Source organism: Cephus cinctus, unplaced genomic scaffold (genome assembly GCF_000341935.2).
Source record: "Cephus cinctus unplaced genomic scaffold, Ccin1 Ccin1_scaffold0330, whole genome shotgun sequence".
NCBI classification, from domain to species: domain Eukaryota; kingdom Metazoa; phylum Arthropoda; class Insecta; order Hymenoptera; family Cephidae; genus Cephus; species Cephus cinctus.
Genome location: NW_014333027.1, coordinates 1,241,363 through 1,268,526, shown reverse-complemented (window position 1 = coordinate 1,268,526; position 27,164 = coordinate 1,241,363). Strand labels below are relative to the sequence as shown.

The 27,164-nt window shown below is 41.0% G+C and overlaps 1 protein-coding gene across 3 annotated transcripts; it reads right to left on the bottom strand.

Annotated features, from left to right (window-relative positions):
* Window positions 1-546: 546 nt before the first annotated feature.
* LOC107266812 (histone acetyltransferase p300) lies at window positions 547-25,918 on the bottom strand. Of its 3 annotated transcripts, XM_015737695.2 has the most exons (25): window positions 20,646-25,918; window positions 18,835-18,990; window positions 16,263-16,474; window positions 15,744-16,121; window positions 15,336-15,627; window positions 14,917-15,222; window positions 14,346-14,669; window positions 14,067-14,276; window positions 13,625-13,985; window positions 13,364-13,536; window positions 11,377-13,238; window positions 11,110-11,267; window positions 9,616-9,696; window positions 9,403-9,537; window positions 8,846-9,322; window positions 8,544-8,709; window positions 8,100-8,276; window positions 7,775-8,008; window positions 7,456-7,686; window positions 7,247-7,366; window positions 6,851-7,152; window positions 6,342-6,770; window positions 5,955-6,255; window positions 5,472-5,874; window positions 547-5,377 (listed from the first exon to the last, which is right to left on the bottom strand). In XM_015737695.2, exons 1-25 carry the CDS (start codon window positions 20,725-20,727, stop codon window positions 4,902-4,904), a joined length of 8,046 nt encoding a protein of 2,681 aa, XP_015593181.1. In that variant the 5' UTR covers window positions 20,728-25,918; the 3' UTR covers window positions 547-4,901. The 3 variants fall into 3 exon arrangements, with proteins under 3 accessions (XP_015593181.1, XP_024939879.1, XP_015593176.1); XM_025084111.1 differs by having other exon boundaries at window positions 9,616-9,726; window positions 14,067-14,669; XM_015737690.2 differs by having other exon boundaries at window positions 14,067-14,669.
* Between the last annotated feature and the right edge of the window lie 1,246 nt (window positions 25,919-27,164).

Sequence of the window (27,164 nt, the reverse complement as noted above, 5' to 3'; positions counted from 1 at the left end):
ATTATTCTATTCGATTAAATTAGGTCATTCGTCATCTAATGTCTTTAGGAATTCAAAACGTATATCGACGATACCGCATTAGTCCAATTCGTGTTTAAAGGCGCACAGTAAGAGTCGGATAATATGTACGCAATGTAGCCAATATAGGATGATAATGATAACTGTAAAAAGGTCACGAGTCCTGGAAGTTAACCTGTCGTCCATACAAGTATTGAACGTCATGAATCGTAACGGTCGTAAAAAGTTAGAGCTTTATTTGATGAGGAAAGGCCATTTCGCATTTTAATTTCTAGTCGGAAGGAAGCTATTACGAAGTCCCGATCATACGCAATGTGTAAAAAATAGACGCGAATCAATGGAAGAAAATTATTATGATATTAAAAGAAATGCAGTAATATAGGAGTATCGAAGAATATAGAATTTTTAAATCCATTTGGACTGTATGTACACGTGTTGTCAACCCCAGGATATATTACAGTGGCTAGTAATAACGTGACAATTTTGAATTTCAAAAGTGCAAGGAGTACGCATCATAATATTATTATATGAAGTATAAATATCTTTACTTGTGAAAACGATACAAGAAAAGTGATTAAAAATGATTACAAAATATAATTAAAGGAACAGACACATCGTTATCGAAAAACATTTATCATAACCAATGCAGTGAAAGGGGTGTTAATGAGAATGACAGTGCTCGAGATCATGATTTTGAGGTTATGATGTGCGACCATGAATTCATGATGGGAAATCGTTTTGAGGATAAACGTTCACATTTGCATCTCATTAATCTTTAATTAGATAATTAAATCACTATTTACGAAAATTTATGATAAAAAGTAGTATTTCTATATTCGGTATCTCAGTAATAATCGTAATGATAATTATTATATTCCATAGCTTTGTCTGCGATATTTATCGAATAATTCATTAATAATAAAATTCAACGTTACTTTGTAACATAGACCATAATTTCGATCTATATTAATATGTTCGATAATATAAAAAAAAACCAAAGAAACGAATCATATAATTATAACGTTGTATCATTCGCCTCTCGTTACAGGAGTAAATCGCTTCGAGAACTTTCGCGTAACAACGCGTAACCCAGGCTTTTTTCAATTCGGCAACGTAAAATCCCACCTTGATTAACAAGTTTCGCGTACTATCGCGCTGTACAATAAATTTATTATTTCATGCATTCGTCAGGATATTTATTTATTTTTAACATTAAGACCCGAACAATCCTAATAACCCCCGTGGAATTTCTTAAAAGAATGATGCAAGACATTGACAAAAACCCACCAAGCATATAATGAAAAAAAGATTGTGTTCAACGAAACTCAAGTAAAAAAAAAGAATTTAATATCCTCGAGAATGATTTAAAAAATAAATTTTTAAGGCTATACTATTACTACACATGCAAGTTCCGTATTCCGCTAATTTCGTAAAACAAAATGCAACTCGACATGGCGTCGTTTAGCCACGTTATCGATCGACCATTTTCCAACCCTCGTGTATCTTTTCTTGTGCACCGAACATTAATATCAAAGCTATTACAAGTAAGTTAAAGGTATTCTGAAGCAACGTAATACTCAAATAGCTTGGATCAGGATTATCCCAATTGTTTCAAATCATTATTCCCGTAATGCCCCCTTATCGTTTGTATATGCCTTTCTCGTGACAGCCCCCAACCCTGACAGCAAAACCATAAGATTCGTCGCGCCGCCAGTGAGCAATTGCCGAACTAACCCAGACTAGCATCATTGGTACGCCTTCGCACTCGAAGCTCCGCGCCTTCAGCGTATTCATTCGTTAATTACTTTAAAGAAAAAACTGATCTACAACAAGAGGTACATCCACTTGCAGATTTACACCACTGCCCTAAAACACAGCCATACTAAACCAAATACTTTTGGGTTCTTTTGTCATTATATCATCGTTCGCCTTTCCACCATTTATCATTTTTTTTCTTTTCTTTTCTTTACCAGTAAAATCATTTATTAATCTACATTCGTTTACCGCTCGTCCTTCTCGTCAGCAGTAATCTTATTTATAGCGACGTAATAAACACTCGCAACGCAGCTGCGAAATTTCCACTCGACGTACCGAAAAAAGAACACACTTCCAGAGACGAGTTCGCGCCCGCGCACGAATTTTTTTTTTCAAAGAATAAAGCGCATACACGTAAATATTCTTACGCTTGTTCCCCGCACAGTGAACGAGAACACCAAAAAAAGTAGGTGTATTTTACGCGTTTATCACTCTCGTACGTACCGATTTTTTCTTCGCCTCCTTCATTTATTCAAAGCGCGAAATCGTCTCGAGTCACAAATTTTTCCCGTGCGTCGACAAATTTAAATCGCAAGTCACGTGACCGATAATGTACATATCCGTGTATTTCGCGGGCTTCTGTATCGATCTGCATGTATATATCACAATGCAAAAACATGTAGATAAACTGTGTGGAGATCGTATGTGTATCTATGTATGTCAAAATGTATCTTTATGTACGTAGACGTGTGTGTATAAGTTGTACGTGTTCGCGCGCGCGCGTATACGCGTATGTACAAGTGTATTCTAGATTACATATGCTGGTGTCGATGTCATTCAATATCGGCAACGTTTACGTCGAAAAAACGCCTCTTTACGATTTCTAATTTAACGTTAGTTATGCTGGTGTGTTAGTATCTTCCTGATTACGTCTAATCGGCTAGCTTACTTAGATGTGGCTCTACTACGTACAATTGTGCTGTTCAAAAGTTTATCCGACCCTTTACAGGAACCGACTTTTGAAAGCACACCTCGCGCAAAACTACGTTTCCCTTTCATTCCTTTGATTCTCTACAGCTAGTCGTTTAAATAGGTAGTCAAGAAAAAAGGGAGAGAAATTACATTTAGAGTTTACTATGATACAGCACTGGCATAGTCACGTAGTGTAATCGTAGATGTAGCATGTGTGACGCGTGTGGATTCCTTTTTCTCGTATTTTTTTCTTCAAATATTACAATATTCTATGTTTTGTTTTTTATAGCAATAATAATCAATAAATTTATAATAGGCAGGTAAATTAATAATAATAATAATATTAATTAATAATTATCGTAATAATAATAGTATAATATGTACACAGCGGTTTACGGAAGGGCCCGTTTATCTTTCTTCAGCTACGTATTTTGACGTAGCTTACATTTCTTTTTCTTTTTGATTGGACTGTACACTGCCGGGTCCCTCGTTTCAAAAAACTCTTCAAAATTAACACGATTTATAAATCCTCCCGTATTAGCGAATAGCAGCCTGTCGTGAAATTTCTAATTTTTGGTTGCGACACTATATTTTCATTTTTTTTTTTGTTTACTTGTCTTATCCGTTTTTATTTCGCTATGTTGTATAAGGGAATTTTTCTCTCATCGACTTGGCTCATGCAAACAAATTCTTTGCTTTGTGCGCACAACATGCGTGCGCAAGCACAAACTCACAGTCACAGTTACACACGCACACAGCCACGCGGCGTTCTCTCAATCTCGTTCTCATTCTCTCTCACGGTTTCTGTTTCTCTCCCGTTCTCTCAATTTTTGTCATCGAGTGATCTCATCAATCAGTAAATTCTCGTCGCTCTATATAATAAGTACAGCCTTGCCGGCCGTATCTGCCTTTTTTTTTTCATTTATCATCATCCCTTAAAAAAATTGATCTTAAGTTAACGTTAAATAACTTTCTCTCCCCAAAAATTCTGCATGTATTTTTGTTGTTGTCGTTTACGTTTATCACCTTAATTATTACATTACAAAGTTTTCGGCATTTATAATCATCCCTTTCACTTTCATCCTTTCATACAAGAGTTCTTTGTTATATCTTTGCGTATCGTCACGTTGATAATAATAATTAATAATTAATAATAATAATGATAATAATAATAGTGGTAATAACTGTATACTCGCTACGGTAGTAATTTATCTTTTTAACTATTAATATTAATTAACGTTAAGTATACACAACACATTTGTACGATTTCACTCAGCCTGCGCGAACAGCAGCGAGGAAGGGGAAATAGTCTTTGAAATTTCATTCGTAGTCTTTGAGTTTTATCTTTCTTTTTTGTCTCTTTTCTCATTCTTTCGTTTCTTTTACGTTAATCGAGGTCAGAGAATGAGTTTCGATGAGAAGGCCACAAGAGACAAACACAATATGAGAGACGAGGGAGAGTAAAATAGAGAGAAAATGAGGCGAAGGAGGAGCGAGAATTAATTGAATTTGAGATAAAAAAGAGAATGAGAATCGATAAGGAGGAAGAAAAGACACTAATAATCACGGACAAAGAGAATTAAAAGAAGGTGAAACCTAGGAGACTTTATTTATGCAGGAACTTCAAGTTCCTCCACCAGTACTTTTATTTAACAATAACGCCGAGCGAGTGTATCGCTAATGTTTTCACGGCTTTACGTAGCTAAACGAGGTTTCTTGTTTTATTATCTAATTCGGAAATGATCTCCCTCACAACAGAGATCCTCTTCGTCGTCCTCATCCTCTTCTGGGAACCATTTGTTTAGTCGCGAACTTTCACGACAGTGCACTATATCTCACTCTCCCTGCATCTCCCAATGAAAAATCTGCTTATAGCCGTAACGCAGACTCAACGAATACCCAATCCCCACCAGGAAAACTAGGAACGGAGGGGGTGCATAACGCGGTCACGTAGCACGATCATTGTCATCATTATCAGGACAATTATAATAATCGTACGCAAGACCGTCTTTCATATTGGTATAACGCGGCAACAACGTCGCCAACCGCAAAGAGAGAAGCATCCCGTCCCATACACCCAACAAGTAGAGTACACCAAAGTACACCACATTCAAGTCATTATAGTCATCGACCAATCTCGACACTACTAACAGTCACTACAACCTTTCGACGAACTGCGAGAGTTGATCTTGCGGCGTCATTGGTGTCACTTCACTCGAGTCCGTACCACTGGTAGGCGGCGGCGCTGGTGATGGATGATGGGACATACCGGGTGGATGACCCGATTGACCACCGGTACTACCACTAAGTTGCGACAACATCATCTCGCTAGGGCCACCTAACTCATGGGCCGGCGAGTGCGTCGGCGTCCCGTGGGATGGATGATGATGAGGGGACGGTACGGGTCCTGCCCGTGGAGACGGAACAGGCTGATTTCGCGGCGACGGAACAGGCCGCGGCGATGGATTTGGTTGGGGCGAACGTATTGGCGGTGGTGATCGGACCGACTGCATCAGCTGCTGTTGCACCGAGATAGCAGGAGGTCCCATTACGCCTTGCGGCGAGGGTACAGGCGGTGGCGTGGGCTTCAAAGCTGGTTGACCGTAACCTTGCTCATTGAAGTTGCCGTAACCTATGTTAGATGATGGAAAAATTGAAGAGTTAGGTTAGGTTTTCACAGGATTCATAAAATATTTTCTGAAGTTATTGTAAAGAGAGGTATTTACCAAGGAGAGGCGGCCTTATGGGCCTCTGTTGACCATAGGGTGGTGCAGGGGGTTGCGTAAAAGGTTGTTGTTGTTGTTGCTGCTGCTGCTGCTGTTGTTGTTGCTGCTGCTGCTGTTGCTGCTGTACCGCCTGCTGACGCTGCATCACTAGCATCTGTTGCTTGTACCACTGCTGTTGTTGTTGCACACTAGGGCCTTGACCAGGCTGTTGCTGTTGCTGCTGAGTGAGCATCGCTTGTATCTGCATTCTGCCCTGTTGCTGTTGCTGCTGTTGATGTTGCTGTTGTTGTTGTTGCTGCTGCTGTTGTTGCTGCTGGGACATCATGTGCTGCAAGCCCGGCTGCTGCTGTTGCGGCTGACTAGGACCCAATGGACCAACGCCTCCTCCGTGTTGACCAGTTTGCTGTTGGCCATAGAGATACATTAGTTGTCATATTCATAGAATAACAGCAACAATAACAATTTCATTATAGCCTCATGTACCTGACGCTGTTTAATAAATGCAGCCATCAACGGAGGATTGGTCTTGAGTATGTGGAGTATTTGCTGTTGCTGTTCAGGCGTATTTGGACTCTTTAGAGTCGCCATGAGCTGCTGCAACGCGTGCTTCTGAGGCAGCACCTGACTGAATGATCCACCAATAACACCAGGTTGTCGAGGCATTTGACCAGCCATCGTCATTCCTGGCTGTCCTTGATGTTGTTGCTGCTGTTGTTGCATCAGTTGTTGTGGCGTTTGTTGTCGCAGTCCAGGATTCTGTTGCATCACCGCATTCGGCTGATACCTGGTCAAACAAAATTATTTAACGAGCTCGTTATAATTTTGACTCATTAAAGTTATGTACGCATTTAAAGTTACACGATCTCTTACCTAGGTGTCCATTGGTCCATGGAGATGAGATGAGTACCACTTGGATTAGGCATTTGAACGGGCATCGGCCTTTGCATTGGAGGCGGTGGCATTACACCACTTCCTTGACCTCCCACGCCAACAGCAACTCCGACGCTTCCACCAGGTGTTACTTTACCATAACCGACGTGAGGTGCTTGCTGTCTTGCGGCTTCTTCCTGAACTTGTTTAACTACTTGGAGTACATGAGCTGGAGGCGCCTGAGTACCAGGCTTAAGACCGATGCCTTGATGTGGTGATGGCAGATTCGTTGGACTAACACCAGGTTTCATAGTGACTCCTGCCATGGCAGCATTCGAGCTCTGTTGTCCACCTTGCATCACACCCACGGGTGTTGTTGAAAGGCTACAGTTTACTGTTGGCCTCGTGTTCATCACAGCCATTCTTCTCCTATTGAAAAAAAAAAACCGTTCACAACCGAATCTTTGAATGTAATCATAATTATCAAAATATTACAAAACGAGACTTACCTAAGCAGTTGCGCTTGTTGCAATCGTTGTTGGAGTTGCTGCTGCTTCAGCTTGTGCTTGATATTGGAGCAGAACGGTACGAGACACTTGGTCTCCTGGCAGTGTTTAGCGTGATAACAGCACAAGGCTATTAACTGCTTACAAATAGGACAGCCTCCGTTTGTTTTCCTCTTGCAGATCTTTGTGTGCGTCACTACTCGTTTCATCTTCTGACAGCTGGGCAGTCGGCAATTGGCATCCCTACATTGACATGCGTGCACTAACGACTGGATACACCTCTGTATCGATAATTTGCGCGCCTCCTATTTTACAAATAAAAATAAAGTCTATGTTATTATCTTATTCTTTAATAAAACTATTAGTTGTAAAAATATAATTACAAATAAAAATTATTACCTGAGGATTTGTTTGTTTGGCATCGGCCGGCGATGAACCATCGTCCAAATCTAAACCAAGCTTCTCCATGTGATGAGGATGACCGTCTTTCTCTTTACAACTTATACATAAATCAAAGTCCTGCGAATACAAAGGAAAAACATGATGATTACAGTGATGCTGTAGGAAAATGTAAGAACTTTAAGTTTCGCACTTATGTGAATACTTACATCACACACAGTACAATGGTATCTCGTTTCCACATGACTCTTGCAGTTGTTGCACGTGTAAACAAACTTGTCTTGGCCTTGATTGTGTAATTCGTACAACATAGACATAGAACTGAACTTTGCTCGCCTCAAAGATGAAAACTCGTAATGTCTCTCCCTGGCCATTGTGAGGAAGGCATCGCGACCATCCATAAGATCACAGTTTATAACTGGATCAGGATCTTGGATAGGCTATAAGAGAAAAAGTCCATCAATGTTTAGTTTAATAATGATATAAAGAAATACAATTCACTTTTAACTGGCTAGAATTAATACGCACTGCCAAACTGGCTGCACTTTGTGCGCTGTGCAACCTAATGACGAAGAAGACTTCTTTGTGCTTCTCCATGGTAGCAAAAATCTTGGCAGAAAGGTCATTTCCGGTTTGTGGTGTATTCGACTTTTTACTGTTCTTTCGCTGATTTGCCTTTGATTTGTTCGACTTTTTCGCCTTCTTTTGGCCTTTCTTTTTACCGTCTGGACCCGTTTCCGAGTCTTCGGATAACGAGAATATCTGAAGAGAAGAGTGCAGCTTCGCATAAGACATTTGCAAATCCTTTGTTCACGTAACAATAACAATATACAAGATTGTATCTGAGACTTACCGCATTTGCAGCAGCTGCAGCAGCCTCCGCAGCTTCTGCCTGCTTTCGCTTTTCCTCTTCCTCTTGGTCCAGTTCCTTTATACTTTCTTCTAATACGTTAGGCCAAAAATCACCCTCAAAGTACGGGAGATCTGCAGCTGAGGATAATTTATCCTCCATGGCTTGTTTGAGGATATCCTAAGAGAAGAAAAAATCAGTTTAATTACATTCTCATAGTTGTCATTCTGACAAACAATGATTGGTATGCTAAAAACAGAAAAACAAATTGTCGTCTTAACATCCTATGTTCAAATTTTAAAGAAAAATAGGAACATTAGCTTTGTCAGACATTACTGTAAGTCCCACTTGACACCAGAGAGTTACAAAATTACATACCGGTAACACTGGGGACTAATCTCGTAAAAGACAAAGTAAAGTTAAGAGAACAAAAGAAACGAAACTCACTTTATAATCGAGAACTATTCTTTCAACCATTCCCTTGTCCAACATCTTTTTGTACCACTCCTGTAACCTCTTAGGCTTGGGTATTTTCTGTTCCTGAGGATGGCAGTGGAAAATATAATCGTCACCTTCCGACGGCGGACACGCCCAAATATGCGCCATCGTGTATCTGGCATAAAAGAAACAACCGTTTAAAACATCTCATTACTAATGAATTATCAAGCATACCATCTCCCTACATTATTAATCATAATAGAGACCATCACCCATTCAACAAATGTGTATAAATTCCAGAAGAAACTCACCCAAGTTGTTTGGCATAGTCGAGATAACCAAGAAGTATCTCGTGGTAAACTGCCGTCCTAAACTGTCTAGGCCTGAAGAAATGCACGGAGTCGAGGTAGGCGATATAGACCCGCCTCGTGTTCGGCGGCGTGCACTCGCTTCCATATTCCTGTACATGCATGCCGAAAAAACAAACGTCGGTCCCATCAACTTCTTCAAAGGCAAAGAGGGCCTTCGCCCGGTAAGGAAATTCGCCGGGCATATCGCCGTTCTCCACGAATCGACTTCTCATTCCTGGTTTGACCTCGACCACTTTGTCGCTAGAAGCTACCACCCTGATGGCGACTTCTCCAGCACCCGCTTCCTTCTTCTTCAAGAAGTTATTAACCCGAGTCTCAATGTAAGTCCCGAGTTTTGTTACCGGCAATCTCTTCGCATTGAACTTATTCTCCTTGCGCTTCTGGCCCTTCTTCTTTAGACAGTTATCACAGGTAAATCTACCAGGAAACAGACGTATCACGTAAAACTTTTTGTTCGATTATTATTGTGTAAATTTTTATGAAGCTTTTCCGCTCACCCTAAAGGCCAGATCGTTTCCATGTGCAATACACAAATCTGGTGAACCTTCCTACCGCAATCCGTGCAAACGACAAAAGGTTCCAACTCCAGGTGATCGTTCTTCATCTCCTGAAACTGTTCCTTCTTGATGGCACTAAAAGAAAATGTTAGGTATTACATGGACGTATTTATTTTAGTTATTGTTGTCAGAAGTATTTTTATTACAACTCACGTTTGCTGCTGTGACGGATCGTCTCCCAACGTCACGGTGTCACCAGGAATGTCGTTGAAACATTTCTGACAGAAGGTGTATCTGTCGGAAACAAGACCATATGCCTTTAGACTATTATTTCCAATAGCATATAGAGTTCCGAATTTCAATTGGCCAATGTCATGCGTGCATCGTACACATGTTCGGTGCGACGTGCCCAATTTTCAATGATCCAACGGGCGTATCCACATATTGTCGATCATCCAGTTATGAAAATAGCGGTTTTTTTTTTGTCATGAATTTTACGCATGCAACACATGATTTCAGTTTTCATTTCAAATTGGCATACGTATTTTGTCCGTATATTATTTTTATCGAAACTCGAACAATCGTGTGTTTTTTTGTCATAGTTTTATTTATTGCCGATTAATAGTTTCCGCTCGTAGATTTTTATTATTTCATTGTCACGCGTTTTGATCGATTTGTTGCCAATGACCGTGTTGTATTTAATACATATATATTTTTGTATTATTGTCACGAGTATTGTATTTGTTCCGGAATTGTCGAATTCCCAAAGTTTCGATCGATCCAACGTTTTCCAACAACCAATTTTCGATGTTGCGAAGCCGGTAGAGTCGGAAAGAAGCAACACAAGAAGCAAGCAGCAAACAAGGATTTGTGTGTTCGTGCGCAACCCATGGTAGAGCGAAGGTAACATACAAAGAAGAAGAAAACAGTGCCATTGTTAGAAACGATAGTTTATAAGTATGTACATTGAAATTACGTTATCATGTATATCCAGGAGCAATGAATTAGCTATATTATAAATGTCCCACCCTATTAACATACACCATAGGCAATTTCTATGGACACTGTTGATATTCTAATTAAGAAAGAAATGCGACACGAATTTTCTTTTTATATTGGCACATGCGTTTTTCATAAATGTATCTTTAAATGAGAAATCAGATACAAGACTTTACTACACAAACTAATATATTATATTGGCAGATATGGCAAGAGGTTTATTACTGGTCTATGGGATCTAAAAAAATATATATAATAAGGAATACTGATACTAAGTTGAAAAAGCTCCAATAATCGATACAGTTTGTTACTACAAGAGATAAAAAAAAAAAGTTCTATCAAAATATACAGACAAGGTATACAAAAATCCTTAAAAAATGGACTAATTACAAAAAAAGATTTTTTAGAAAAATATTATGACCCGTACTGGACTTCTATATCTCCAGCAGTATGAATTCAGCTACTCAGAAGTATTGCATCACCCGAAGATGGTTAAACCATAGAAATTAACATGAGTTAAAGTTGGAGCAATGCTTCCGAATATTCCTGAATATCCCGCATAATTTCTTAAGAATATTTGGTCACCACAGTTACACCTTGTATGTATATTCCCACGCATGCAGACTATTACTGTAATCGAAGAATTAACTTAAAATCCATTGACGGGTTTCGTGGCTACTAAAAGTCACATAGGACATATATACTGACCTGTTTTGATAAGAGTAGTACTTGGCGTCTCTTGGTATCGTGCAAAGCTGCTTCCCGTAGCAACAGAGAACTTGTGGATTGAATGTGTATTTTCTGCCACAACAATAGCCCAGTGCTTGCATGACAGGATCAATTTCTTGTTCAAAGACCTCCGATAGCTGTAAAGAAAGATAAAACTTACAATTAGCCACTAATACAAAAAAAAAAAGACCAGAAACGCAAATAAAGTATCGTAAAAATGTAGTATTAACGTGTGATATATCTTACCTTAGTACAATATCTGTAGACACGTGAAGTCTTCCGATTGTATAGCCAAGCATTGTCGAACATCATCCAAACATCGTCAACATATTCCCACGGATCACTGTACTGCCCTGTATCCAATTTTCTCTTGATAGTTGACAGGTCCATGGGTTTCTTGACAATGTCAAAATAGTCAGGAATACTTAAGGCCTGGGGATCAACTGGCTGTCTGAATGGTAGGGACTCGGGATCCTGACAATAGAGCTTCTCCAGGGTGGGCATAAGTGCCTGCCGCAGCTCATCAGGTTTAAAGAGACACAAGCGTTTCTTGTCGGTGGAGGTGCCACTTGGTTGTATCGGTTCAGGAACCATGGGTTTTATGTCAGACGTGGATGCATCCTGACTAAACATTGGCGTGACCGATTCATCTTTGATACCAGATGACTCCTCCTTGACAGCGTTGTCACCAGATGCCTCCTCCATAGGTTCTGTCTTGCTCTCGGATTTAATGACCACGTCATTATTCACATTTTTACCACCATCCATCCTGTGATTCTCGGTCGCGTCTTCTTGCTTGATATCCATTTTGATATTTTCCTCCTTGATGGAGTCGAGCTTTCCTTTGTTGTTGTTCGTTGGCGGACTGGGTGAATTGTCGCGATCCAGAGCAGCCGTGATGGCAGCCATCTGCGAGGACATCGACGAAGTCCTAGGGGCATTCAGAGCGGCTCTTTCTTGCGAGGTCATACCCTTACCCAGACCGGCAAGACCGGCAGGAGACGGCGTTGTTCCCGGATGTGGTGGAGTCTGATTCGCGGAAGATACTGTCTGATTGGGAGTCATCAGGGAATTAACTAATGGCGTGCTGGGTGTGGAAGTCACGGATTGGGGCCCGTTCGTCATCGGTCCTGGACCAGGGCTAGGACCGCTCGACGCGGGTGGAGGTATCGTCTGAGGTGTAGATGCTGAGATACCACTATCACCAGGAGTCGAAGCAGACAAGGGTCGACTATTTGGGAAGGCCTGATTCTGCTGCTGATTATTTTGTTGCTGTATACTATTAAACGAAGCTGGACCCTGTGGCATCGTCGTGATTGCGGTATCTGGATTCGGAGTACTCGTCGGCTGTGGCTGCTGTTGAGATTGCTGTTGTTGTTGTTGCTGCTGCTGTTGCTGTTGCTGTTGTTGAGCAGCCTGGGCAGCAGCCAATCGAACCTTGAGAATATCGGGGAATTGATGTTGATTTTGTACAGGAGAACTGTTCGGGAGACCCGAGGTGCCGTTGGACGTTGGGAATTGACTAGTTGTCGCGGACGCGGTTGTTGTAGTTAAATTAGCCTGCGACATTTGTGGTTGTCCAAATGGACTGAGACCAGGGTTTGGTACCATATTGGGATTAGACGTTGGCTGTCCGTTTGGACTTGGACCGGGAGGTCCAACGAGCATCCCTTGCTGTTGTTGCTGTTGTTGTTGTTGCTGCTGCTGCTGCTGCTGAGCTTGCTGCTGTTGTTGCATTTGCTGTTGAGCCTGTTGAGCTTGCTGCTGCTGCTGCTGCTGCTGAGCTTGTTGCTGCTGTTGTTGGGCTTGTTGCTGAGCTTGTTGCTGTTGAGCTTGTTGCTGTTGCTGTTGTTGCTGTTGCTGCTGCTGTTGGGGAAACTGCATTCGATTGTGCTGCATCCCCATACCCGACAGCGAAGCAAGTTGAGCCATACCAGGCGAGTGACTTCTTAAATTTGGAGGTACCGTACCAACAGGTCTCGGTGGTTGGACTGTCGCACCCACGTTAGATGGTGCACAAGGTCTCAACCCAGCACTGGGAGCACCTGGAGGTTGTTGTTGCTGCTGAGCTTGCATTTGCTGTTCCTTGCGTTTCTGACGTTTTTCCTCTGTTTTACGTCAAATATTATATAAATTTACAAAATCGTGATAGTCCGAATCCAAATTTTAAAGTCACAAAAGAAAACAAATCAAAATATAAAGATAATCACGAAAAGAATGTGGATTAACTTACCGAGCTCTTTCTGTATTTTATAAATCTTCTCGGCAAGAAGGTGATAATACTCCGACCTGGAATTGGCCATCTCATACATATCACCCTCAACTTTTCTCGCATAGGCAACCAGGTTGTGCATTCTTTTGTCGAGCATGGCTTGTGGGTCAGGCGTTGGAAATATTGCTTGGACCCTTAAATAAAAAAGAAAAATATTCATAATATAATGATCTTGGATACTTTGGTTTAGCTAACCATTTTGAAAGTGATCACTCTACTTACAGCTTGTGTACAAGATGGTTCCTGAGATCTGGCGTGACCGACTGATGCCATTCCTTTGTTCCCTGTACAGGCGTTGCCGTTACTTGGCCCGGCTGTAACCCACCGGGAAGTTGCAGGCTAGCCAATCTACTCTCTCCTAGAATACCCGGCTGACCCGAATCGTTGAGGCCAAATAGCTGCTGCATGTTCACCGACTGTTGGATGTTCGCAGCAGTCGCTGCTGCAGCTGCAGTGGGTCCAGTCGTTGGCGCAGCTTGACTAGCAGCCGCAGCTACTGCAGTTGGATCAGAGCTCAATGGGAGAGAAACATTGGGAGCAACAACTTGTTGACTGGCACCAACTACAGGTTGTCCTGGTCCAGCTGGAAAAAAAAGAATATATAAAATTCCGGCACTAGGATTACTTTACAATTGCAGCAATGCATTATATATAGTCTCCTTACTTTGAGATTGAGGTTGTGTTAATCTGACGCTCGCCATGGCACCAGGAGGTGCTTGCATGCCTGGACCTGGCATCCGTACACCTCGACCGACACCTTGTCCAGGTAGTAGACCAGGTGTCGTTGTTGGACACTGAATACCTAATGCATCGTATGCTCTTCTCATGTCTGATGCACTTGGATTGGGTTGACTATTTGGTTGAGTTGTTGGTGCTACAGGAAAAGACGTTCCAATGATAACATTCCGTTTACCCTGATGTAACAACCGGAGCCAATAATTACCTCCAGTTGAATTATTCGTTCGATTTTTGTCAGCTTGCTTAAGCGGCAAACAAACCGGACAGTCGCTCCGCGTGCAATGCTTCCAATGACTGATGATTTGTCGGGATGAGCTACAATGCGGCACCACGCAATTCTTGCCCATTTGACACGTCGTCATGTGATTCAGGACGTTTTTCATAGTTTTACAATGCGGCAACGTGCATTGCCAGACTTCTCCGTTCGCTTGACTCTCGCGCCTCTGACATTTATGCGCGTGTAGAAGGAGTACCAGCTGTTGTTGAATCAGTTTACGCTTTTCGGGATCCGCACTCGATGGAGGAGCACCTGTACATTGGGATTTCCTGTTACAGGGATGATCTTCGTGCACCACAACTTCGAGGATAAGGTTTCAGGAGCAACGGAAATTCGGGTCTTTCATATTATACTAGAAAACGAGTAGCAACTTTTATATATGATCTATAACAGACACTATACTATATGGATTCTACACGTTTACATTTAAACTGTGTATGAAATCAGAGAGTTTTAATTGTGTATAAATAATGGAGGTTAGTAATCAATAAATATTAACCTGGTTGAGCACCGGTACCTGGCATTTGACCTTGTGTTGCTTGCTGAGGTCCTGGTTGGCCTCCACTCGGTGCACCAGATTGAGGTTGAGCTGGACTTGGTGCAGGAGGTTGTGCCTGTTGTGCCATACCACCCTCCTGACCACCGACAACATTGCTGGATCCAATAGTCCCACCGGGACCACCGAATCTGTTAACTTGCATGGCAGCCATATTTGTTCCTACGCCTCGTTGTTGTGGCGCTACGACACCAACAGGATTATTTGAGCCCGCACTAACCCCAGGACCTGGTCCACCCCCTGGAGAACCTATAACACAGATTCCCATATTCGAAAAACAATTTTAAACACCATAAAATATCTAATAAGAATTTAACAGTAGAAACAGTTGTGACACGTTACGCTACTTTTAGTTAACTTACCATATCCGTAGGGGCTAGAAGCACCCATCTGTCCCATATTCGGCATATTCCCCATATTAGGAGGAGCTTGCATTCTGGGCCCAACTTGTCCGGGGCCCACGATACTGACTTGATGAACTTGTTGATGTGGACTTTGTCCTCGCGCAGGACCCGCCATGTGAGCCTGTTGCTGTTGCTGTTGCATTGCAACAGCTCTGGCGTTCATCATCCCAGGGCCGTTTTGCATTGGAGCTACCCCGTGAGGTCCACTGGGATGATGTATTCCCTGGGAATTAGGTCCCATCATGGTTACCTAAGGCACAACAATAAGGACCAATATCACAGCACTGTCTCCAACTATACAACAATATAACCTCCAGAAAACGATAGAATTGTCAACAAAGTATATGTATAACGAGTCAAACTTACTGTATTTAAGGGTTGCTTATTCAGACTATTGGCGACGATTAAACCACCACCCGCCATTCCTCCCATATTATTGTTTCCCGTAGCACTACTGGTCATCACAAGGCCAGAGTTCATCCCACCGGGCATAGACATGGTGGGATTACTCCCCGCCATACTCATGGATGACTGAAGTCCACCCATCGAGTTTGCTATGGACATTTGGTTGTTCGCCAAGGAGCTGGCTATGCTACTAGGCAGGTTGCCTAGGCTGACCACCATCTGAGGATCGACGACACCTTTGGATACTGATACATTGGGCGGCGATTGCATATTTGGACTCTTGCTACCCAGAGTGCCGGCAGCCATCACTAGTGAATTCGCGACTAAGTTCTTGTTGCCCTGTTAGAATATCGAACGAAGGAAATTATTATAAGACTGCGACATGACTCCCCTCGTTAATCGTCATTCAGAGTCAATCAAAATAGTCCACAGGCCCTAAGAAGTGACTCCTCCCAGGACAAATTAATCTCCGGTTAATACCTGTTGCTGAATTAGATGATGGGAAAGCTGTTGCTGCTGCTGTTGTACGTGTTGACGAAGTTCCGAGTCGAGGGCACCATTTTGTTGTCCCGGCCCAGGACCCGTGGCCGGAGGTTTGGCGCTCTCCGTCGCGGATGCCCACGATCCGGACGATAAAAGGTCGTCGGGTAGGTCGTTTTCGAGGTCAAACATATCTGTGTTTGTTATGTAATCTATGGACATAAAAGCTGGTTAATGCTCGAGCCTGGATCATCAATAACAATTTTTTTTTTTCTAATGGGCGACTGTAAGAAAGAGAAAACTTTATACTTGGAGTAAACCGATGCTCGCTACAGGAAAATACATCATTCGACTGTGTTACTTTGCTAATTTCACTATATACGTTTGTTATATTTGAACTTTGCGGCCCTTTTTACATTTGTCGAGCAGCAGCTCCTCATAGCGTGAATATATTATACACGAAGAATATTTCTTAAGGAAAATCATTCTACGGCGATCGTCATGATAATGTGTGAATATACCAAAGATACCAAAAAAAATAAATAATTACGGTTAGTATCTTCATGAAGGTAGAAATTAGTACCGTCACCATAGCTGTTTTTTTACTTTTTTTTTATTATTGCTTCTTTTTTTATCTTTTCTATCATTTCTCTTGATTCTATTGAAAATTTTGACTTTACTTTCTCACTCGAACTACCATCGCTAGTTGGAGATACTTTTTTCTTTTTTAACATTTTGGTATCTGCCTTCTCTTCCTCCTTGTGTATTCGTGCAATTCTATCGTCAAAACTATTTGCAAGAATAATCATTTGGCTGAAGAACTTTCGACTGACGACCTGCGCCCAAAAGAAAGAAAAACCGTTTACCCGTCGTCGTGTTGCAGAATTCAATGAAACAAATGTTATGAAAATTGGGCATGAAAAACATCGAGGTGGGACAAAACGCACACGATCGCTGTTCTACGTTTATATTACGATTAAACAAATGAACGCATAAATAAATAAGACATGAGACATACACTGCATGAGCAATATTGCAGAAAAATAAAAAAAATTAAACATTTTTTTTAATCTTAAGGGAGGATCTTACGCTACAGCGGAATGAACGCATGAAAATCGTAGATAAAGATAGAATAAAAAGGGGGCGGATAGAAAAATATATAGAGCTGAACATAAATAATAAGTATACTAATAATAGTAATACAATTAAAGAAATAGAGGAATGTCGTTTTACAGTAAACTCGTGCTCAGCTACAAAAGCGGCAAAGCTACTTTGATGGCAAACCGTATAGAGGCATGCGTAGAAAATTCTACAATATTACACTGCATAAGAGAATATCAAAGACACAAGTCTCATTCCTCGAACAGGAGCGTCAAACGTTTCCTCGTGTAAAGTCGCGTTTTGTCATATGAAAATGTTGTTAGGTTATGTTTGGCGATGAATTTTTTTTTAATTCATCGGGGTGCATCGGATACGCGTGCCGATGAGAGGAAGAAAGAGAGAGGGAAAATAATAAAAAAGAAAAGAAAAACTGACACTACACCGAAGAATTATAAACGGTCGACAAAATTTTGACATGTAACTGACAGCGCGATGAGAGTCTCATACACCGGCTAAATACATTTGATTGAGGAACGCGCCATATGAAGTGCATCCATCGAGGAAAGAAAGAAAAATGAAACTTTTCGTGTCCCAGTAATTGTAGTGACGTTGCACATATATAAATTTCACGTGGAAACAGATTTTGCAGCCCTTCGACTTTAAATCTAAACTCTTGCGCTTGCGGAATAAACTCTTCTCGACACTGAATTGTTGAACTATAACCTCTCGCGGTAGGAATTTCGAAATGCGCGCCACGAGTTGAGTTTGATTGTCCGAATGTGTTGAGGATTAACAGAAGAGAAAGAAGAAGAGGAATCGTTTTTTCTAAGCTCATTGTTCAAAGGTTTGCGTTCTCTCTTGGTTGTTCAGTGCAATAACTTCGGTACAATTCTCATACCGTTAATACTTGACGAGGGGGAGGTTCAGGGGGCGGGGGAGCTCTGTGCATGTGTGTCGCATGTCTATCAGTTTTCTACAATACAGGAAAAATGTTTGCAACCTTTCAGAGTCTGAAATGCATTTCATGAATTGATCGTTCGAATGTTGATATTCAATCGTCAAGTACGTAATTATTTCTTTAGTAAATGAAGAATCGCGAGGGAAGATATTTTGTTTATTTTGATGACACGCTTTGGGGTGATTCTTTTCTTTTTAAAGTTGTAATCAGTAAATTTAAATTCTCCAGACATTGCTTATACGAAGATTATGAATATTGCACGGATAAGTAATGGATTCTAGGAATAATACAATAAAGGGCTTAATGGCGACGCGTTTCACATTCTGTGTGAAGAGAATACTAAATGGTGATAAAGTGTTTTCGCGTGTAAATATATGTAAATATATGGACGGTCGGACATAAAGATTTTTGGCATCTGCGGATTTTTCTATTTTCTGATATACTGTACTTTAAACAATTTTCTTTTCAATTACATCGCTTTTCGCTGGGATTTTTTTTTTTAATAATATTTACTTCTTTTCTGGGCGGTATGGTTGTTCCAATGTGGCTGCAGCTGATGCTGTTGCAGATGTAGTTGTTGTGGCGGGCCCTGCATTTGTTGCATGTTACCACTGCCACCTCCCCCGTAGTTTGTATAAGCATGGTGCATCATTAGAGGCGCCATACCCACTACATATATCATAGTTTATGATTTAAGACTGCGGAAGAACTTCCTATGCCTTTCACGAAATGTAACAGCTAAGTCGCAGAAACAGCCCATCCAAAAAGCTACGCAAAGCCCATATTGAAGATCTAAACCTTTTAGTTCTTCCGCCATTGAGATAAAACTAAATATGTTCTTTTTCTTTTATCTCCATATTGAACTCCCTTGCGATGTGACAGTCACACAAAGAATCCAAACACGGATCAAATTTTGACTTTGATTTCAAAAACAGAAATATGCAGACAGAGAAACAGAAAGAATAAAGACTATGGGAGAAGGAAGACAGGTTGTTTCTGCAACTTGGTTGCGTGTAACTTTGTTTTAAGTAATATTTGTAAATCTGTTGGTAGTAAATACAAAAGAGTACCAAATACCTCTGTTGTAAAGTAAGATCTCATTGACAGACAATAATGAATAAAGGTGTATTGTAGAAATTTTATGACTGTTAAGTTGATTAGGTAGATGCCATTGAAGGGTTTAAGAAATAAAAAGTATATAGAGGATAGTTAGTGCATAGCGCATGCGAGCAAAGTATTGTTGCCAATGATTTCAAAATGCTCGTGCTATTTGACGTGCACCACTAATATAAAATCTACAGAAAAGATATATGATTTGAACAACTTTAGATATAAGAGACACATGCAAGAAGAATTCAGGTAAGATAATATATATCATAGGATAGACTGGACAATCACGAAGACATTTTATCATTAAACATATCCTTAACCACCGAGCAAAATTCAAATACCATATCCTAGACTTCCATGTGATAAGTTACATGTCAGCATAACCTAAAATGTCATATGTGTTTTACATAGTGAAAAAAAGGCTTTTTATCATTTACATCTATATAACAGAATTTTTGGGGAGTGAATGAAACGACAGACGTGAAAATACATCACATATATTGGTATAGTTAGATTGATAAAACAATGTATAACAAGTGACACAGTGTCAATGAGTTACACTGAAAATAACTATGTTCAATGTAAAACAGTCGAATATCCAGTATTATTTATGCACCTCTAACTGCAACGTCTCTAGGTTAGCTTTGAGATAAATAAAAAAACATCGGTAAATCTAAGGAAAATCGGGTGATGAAAAACCGCGGGATTTCTTTCGTAGATGCCGTGAAATTGCGTATTTTCGTGAAAGACGATATACACGTAAAAATGAAGACAGACATAAATCTGTAAGCAACCGTAACAACTCTAAATGAGGAATAATATGACACTAAGAAGAAGCAATAAGAAGTGAGTGCTGAGAATTGTGATGATGGGAAACAGAGTAGTCGAAATATGAAAAAATTATAAGAAAAGGCGTCAAAAGAAAAGCTAGAACGGCTGTGGTGATGGTGATAACGACATTGGCGGCGGCGTATTTCGGCGGTATTTTGCTCGGTGGTCGAGTGAAAATGAAGGTGGCAGAAGGGGGCTCCGATTCTGCCAGGTCGCGACAACGACGAGAGAGTGGATAAACGTAGGTGGTGCACGCTAGAGGATCAGGCCCAGTGCTGGTTCTCTAGGTTAGTCTGGCGTTGGAGCCCCGACTGTCGGGATAAAGTCATTGACGAGAACAAGGAGTAAGAATTGGATGAACAAACTGACTGGAAAAAGCTTACCTGAGGAATCCGAGGGTCCTTGAAAAGGATCCGCGAGTTTGGGCCGCTTATTCGGCGGGCCGTCCACTAGGTGGTCGGCCATGTCTCCGCGGATTGGCTTTTCTCCGGGTGTTTACTCTCAGCTCGCGGCAGCAGGAAAGCAGCACGCGAGAGGCACGCACCGCGACACACAGGGCCACAGGACACGCACCTCGACAACACTAAACCGCTTCTTCCTCGAGGGAGTCGCGAAAATTTAGCAATTTTCTCGCGTAGTCGCGAGCATAATAATAACAATGAGAACCGCGGCGCGTGGAGCGTCCCCGAACACGCTTTGAAATACGATCAACCATTGGGCATCGTCGGGGTATAACCCCCGAGAGGATGATCCTCACACTATTTCACGAGCACTGTGACCGCCTAAGTAGTGGTTGGAGTACGCAGCGACAGCGACAGCAAAGACGTGGAGGTGTTGCAGGAGCGCGAGGCTCGCACTAAACTAGCTGGACACGACTCGTCAAACTCGAGTGGCAGACTGGCTGCGCGCACGGCGCTAGCTCGCAGCGACGATATCACTCTCGAGGCCCGCTGGCACCATCTTCCTCTTCTCGCTTTGGCACTGCGACGGGCGCGCGAAATCACCGCGAATTCCGCCCGCTTTCCCCGCACATTCGAACAAAACCGGACGCGAAGCGCCGAAGACGATCGAATTAATCGGGCCCAGGCCGGCCACCGCGCGCCACCGAAATTCGCCCGAGAAGCGATCGCGAGGGTTCCGCACCGCACGAGTATCGGCTCACGTAAAATGGCGGCTGCTGTTGATGAGAAGTTTTTCTACGCTTGTCAGAAAATGTCCGACTGGCTCGGTACGGCGGCCGTGAGTTTAGCTCTCCGTTCCTATTGGCTGACACTGTCACGTGACCGTATGGACGTACCGGATTGGTAGGCAGGCAGCGAGGCCACGAACGCCATGACTACTCTCACGCCGCCGGCGAAACAGCGCTCATCACCCTGCTTATTCCCGCTCATCCTATTGTAAGACGATCATGGCCGCCTGCTCTCGGTTCTTTCATCGCGCGTGCCTTTCGTAATTTAATCAGCTACGCAACGAAATTCTTCATAGAATCAGTAATATTCCTTCTTTGATACTTATAATCGAACGATAATAATTCTTCCATAATGGATATCGGTCCTCTCCATGGTATTTGTTTTCCCTGGAAGTCCTTAACCATCACAGATTTTCATCTCCGATACACAATCCTATGCAACCAACAAATTCTTCTATACCGTGCTATTTTTTACACGTAATATTTACACCGCATAATATCGTAAGCATATTGTAATCTCTTGGCTTTCTTGTGCTACTTAATTCGTCTATGTTGTCTCACTGTCAACTAACATCAAGGAAACATATGAGAAAAAATTGACACATAAATGATGAAACATCAGATAATTATTGTTTATTCTCGCATAAATATTTGGTTTAGACTAATCTAATAATGTAAAATATTAAGTGGCCGCTTATGAAATACGTAACGTTTCCGTCTGAAAAATTAATGACAAATAAAAATGTCCTAAATAACTTATTTCCTATTACAAACGTTTTATACACTCAATCCCATATAATCCGAAAATCCCGGTATCTCGATCTGCCAGATTCAAGTATTTAGTTTCCTACCCTAAACATCCATGAAGAAAATCATCGATGCGTAATTACCATCCTAGACAAGATACAACTCAGCATAAATAAATCCATGCAAGCCAGAAATACAAGAGGCATCTCAACCAAGGGAATTAACCATACTAAAACCGTTCGAGTGTTCTAGCTCTCAACTCTCGCAACAAGGTATCCATCGAGGACAAAGAAAAGACATATATAACTTAATAATCGAGTCGACTTATGCCAGAGAAGCGCAATGGTGGGGTTCTCTTAGTACTTAAGTACGGTATCCCAGCGCAAGGTGGCTAAAACAAAGGACCTCAAGCGTCAATCAGCGATCTCTTACTTTATAATGCGCCACTGGACCTATCCAAGAAATTAATTGACACAGACACAAAGTCTTCGTAAAATATCAATTCTTTTATTTTCCGCAGAATAATTCGGAAACAAAAAATCCTAACATAATTTTTCTCGTGTAGCATTAATATCATTCAAAAATTATGAGCTTTGTGTGATCAGAGGTATAAAGAATCACGCTGAATGCTGTCCACTTCAACCAAGTGAGCATCTTCTACAAGACAAGGTTTTCTCTTCAGAATAGATGGTACATGGCACGCGACTCTTACGCATTGTGCGTAAACTGCTCTTCATCTGAACGCCGGTCCACATAATACGCCTACATACGTACCGGGCTGCTCGTGTCAAGTCTGACGCGAGACGCGAGCCGGCGGTGGCCGTGCGAGAAGTATCTGGCAATATAGGAATGGAACGGGAATTGGATGACGCCGTGGTAGCAGCCAGCCAGCCGCCTCGGTGACAGCGGCTCTTTGTGAGAGAACTGTCTTCCTTGGTGTATACGCCTTGCGCTATGTGCACGTCCTACGAAATGGATAGCGGGGCCATCACGACTCCTCGTGCTGGCACGCTTCTGTCTCATCGGGGACTTTCATTCATGATTCCAAGTCTTGAATTATAGAAGGCTTCTCGTGGAACAGCGTTGAGAATACAAGCATGTATGAGATCTTCGCGTATACAGTTTCTTTCTTACCAACTTGATCTGATGGTTAAGCGGGAGAACTGACACTTTAAATCATTGAATGGTTTAAGTTTGCACTTTTTTATTTCTTCATTCTTGGCGTTACTACACAAAGGAGTATTCTCTGTGGTTATCACTGGTACTAAGGATACTGCAGATTCTTATCACTCTGATGATGATGTCAAAGAAATTCCTTTTGTTCCGTCGGTTATGCCATGTTATGTTTGTTAACCAAAAAATGTTTTCCATTGTCTTTTCTTACCCCTTCATGATTATAACAAGAATAAGTTATCGCTATGTTCTCCAGTCGCGGGACTCTTCCGTATCAATGTCTCTACGTATACGCTTAGGTGTAATTAGGTATGCCAGATTAAAGATGCAAGGTCAATCTAAAATTAGACTGTCACTCGATTACAAAAAAAAGGAATTAGACATGAGAATAAATGTTACAGACCCATGCGTTTGAAATCAGAGAGCTGCTCGTGCTTATACTATACGAAATCGAAGAAATTGTAACATACTCGATCGGTAATAACAATAAAAATGATTAAATTATGATTATGTGCAATTACGGAAGACTGAATCTCTATCTCTGATATCATCTACAAAACTTATGACGTTCTTGCGTAATGACCCAAGATATTTACGCGTCGGATAGGTGAACGTACTGCTTAAACTGTTACACCCAGTTACAGTGTTTTCGGCTAAGGGGTTAACCGTGACGATAATGTGTACGAAACAATTTTATCTCGCGGTACCATCTAGAACTCTATGCGCTAGTCACGCAGCACTGACCCAATTTAAAAACGTCTAGTCGAGTTTAATAATACCTATACCGCGCGCCTCGAATTTGCTGTCGAGGCGAAAATCCTCGCATAACGATGTATAACGCACATCGATGTTATGTACGTAGGCGAGACTGAAGTACAGTTATGTAAGATCGCATTTAACGAAATAATAAATTGCGCGCTTCATCACGTGGCTCTAAGTACTCTCTAAATTTTACTTTTATACTACTTTGCCGCTCATTTGTCAGTCGCCATTAACCAAATCTTCATCGATGATCGTAGCGTTAGGATGCATGTCGAAGAAAAGTTCCCTTAGCAGTCTACATATCTCCAAACGCCTTTCGTGTTTCCAGCATCTATTTAGATGTCGGTTATCCTCATGTATGATAAATGATTTTCATTATCTTGTACTTATTTCGTTCAAAACTCCTAAAGGAACAATGCTCGTCCTAATAGGCAGCTTGTTTTGAAAACCGGTTGCACCGCTTGCAAGTACAATTTGAGCTGGTCAACCACTGACACTCCAGAAGTAGCCAGGAACGTCTAACCAATAGGTCTGGTATCAAGTGAAAATTATTGGCGGTGCAATGTGTTTACTTTGTGAAATAAAAAAATGTGATTCATTCTGCTATGAAATAACAGTGATATCGAAGGCTTCAATGTGAAAAGAATAAATTCTCAAAAATGACATGTTCTGAAAATATACCATAAATTCGATTACCGATCAAATTAACAAAAGCGAAGAAAGGAATTGCGTAACCTTCGATCCTTACACCATCTTTCTAAAATCGTGCATCGCCCCTGGGCAGGGATGACACCTGATCGATCGCCATTCTCCTCTTTCAGCACCACGACAAAGACTTGCGCGTGTACACCGTCGCTTCTACCGTGGTTGTAAGTCGACAAAGAGAGAAATCCGAGTAGCTTTTCGGTTTCCAGTTCCACCTTTCTAGATTCCACCAGTGCTCGTCCGATAAATTCATGTACCCTTACCTGCTAGCATCGACTGTAAAAGAAAACCAATCACACCTTTCTATTTCCATCCCACGCTCGCGCATTCATATACTCCATTACGTGTTTCTATACACGACAATATACCACCTTTTGATGCAGAAACAATATGGCAACTACGAAAGGTACGAGCCTTATTTGAGGATTGTTTAGAATCCCAGCTACTATCGTATATTGTGGTTAACCTCGTAAAACGTTATTGATTTTCTGTGTCCATCTTTTCTTTTTAAGCACAATAGAAAAATTACGAATGTTAAACATGGCGTGAGTATGTTACGGGCGTTGGCCCGCACTCTCGATATTCTGTCGCTCATAGATGTATTTACATGGCGTAGCGTCGTCCGTAGTTACAAGCAATCGAAGACTTTACGGACCCGATGCGAGAGAGTAGAAACACAGGAGTCTGGTGGTGGGATTTAGAAAAGGTTATGTGGCTACGTGTCTCGGAAGTCGACGCTTGGTCGCGTGCCGCTTCTCCCACCATTCGAATCTCACAGGGCATTTCTACTAGGGGATAGCTAATATAGTGATGGCTACAAACTTACTGCAAATATGATTCACTAGTTCCGTTAAACTAACAGTAACTAACTATATCATAAATCTTGAATTTATTACATTCTGTAGCATTCTAATTTTTTTTCAAACTCCAGTCTTTCTTAAGTAAAAATTGATTATTTAATGCATATGGAAGTAATTAGCTTACCGCAAGAGATTCATCTTCTTATCATAAATGAAATATTTTTAATTATAAATTAATAAACACGATTTTTAAGCATGAGACTGCGTTTCTCGATACTTCGATAGACACGATGAATTCAAGAAGGAACACTTTACTCCTGTTGCTTAATTGTAGATTTTCACAGAGTACAATTTTAAGTCGAATATATTTTTTTAAGACACCCTAATAAATCATTGTATCAGCCAAAAAATCGCGGATATTTATTAAACATGTTTTTATATTTTTAAAAGTCCGCGTTCCAGCAATATAGGGTGACTCCACCAGTGAATGGACAGACCCCAATAAATGAACGCGTTCACGTAAATTATATCTATATATAGTGATTGTAAAATAGGTGTTCATTAATTAGAGGTGGTTCTTCAGGTAGTCACTTACTGGTGAATTTACCCTAATGAATATTTTCAGTCTTTGCACGAAAGTCAAATTAAAAACACTATGGAATCGTGGCGAAATTTTAAACCAATTAAAGATTAGGTCTATTAAGAAAAGTATTTATAGCAATTCAAAGAAGAGTGACTAAGACATTCAATTGATCGGTATATTCGTTCTTTTCGTATGCATCAACATATTCGTAAGAGCATCTCTACCGCATTCGCGTCAAATATATGTACCTCAAAGATCTAAGGAATTGGTTTTTGTCTGATCAGTCAATCAAAAGTTGACAGCTTATTTGTGCAAGACGTCGTGTTTCTCAATTTAATAAAAAATAAAAATGCAAACTAAATCCTTTTTTTCTAACATATATATGTGCTAAGAGGGATTGTTTTAGGATATTGGTGCATTAATGCAATTGATTCGGAAGATTTGTTTCGAAAGGAACAGTTGTTTAATTAACAAAAATTAAAATATCCTTTTGATATGGTAATAATAACAAGAACCCAGTACCTGCACCTTACAAATGAATTGTCAACTTGCTTATTTCTCTTTCTATTTCGTTTTAAAATATAAAATATTGCAACTCCCGCTATGTGACGTATCGCGTGATTAATGAAAGGATTATTGTGTAGGTTGTTTCTAATATTGAGACGCATTATTAATTTGAGAGTGCATGTGTTTAGTGTGTGTGTGTGTGTGTGTGTCTGTATACCTCTCAATGTTTCGCGAAGAACATTATTTTAGTCATAATTAAAACGTTATGTCAGCAATCGATACTCAGATCTGTGTGCACGTACTATTTTGTATTACTAGGTAAACAAAGATATGTTTGTGTTGGTGAAGTAAACAGGTGCTGTGCCATCCATTTAGGCGACAAGGAATATTAATATGTAAAACACTCTGTTAAGAAATGCGATAAAGAACATTTTCT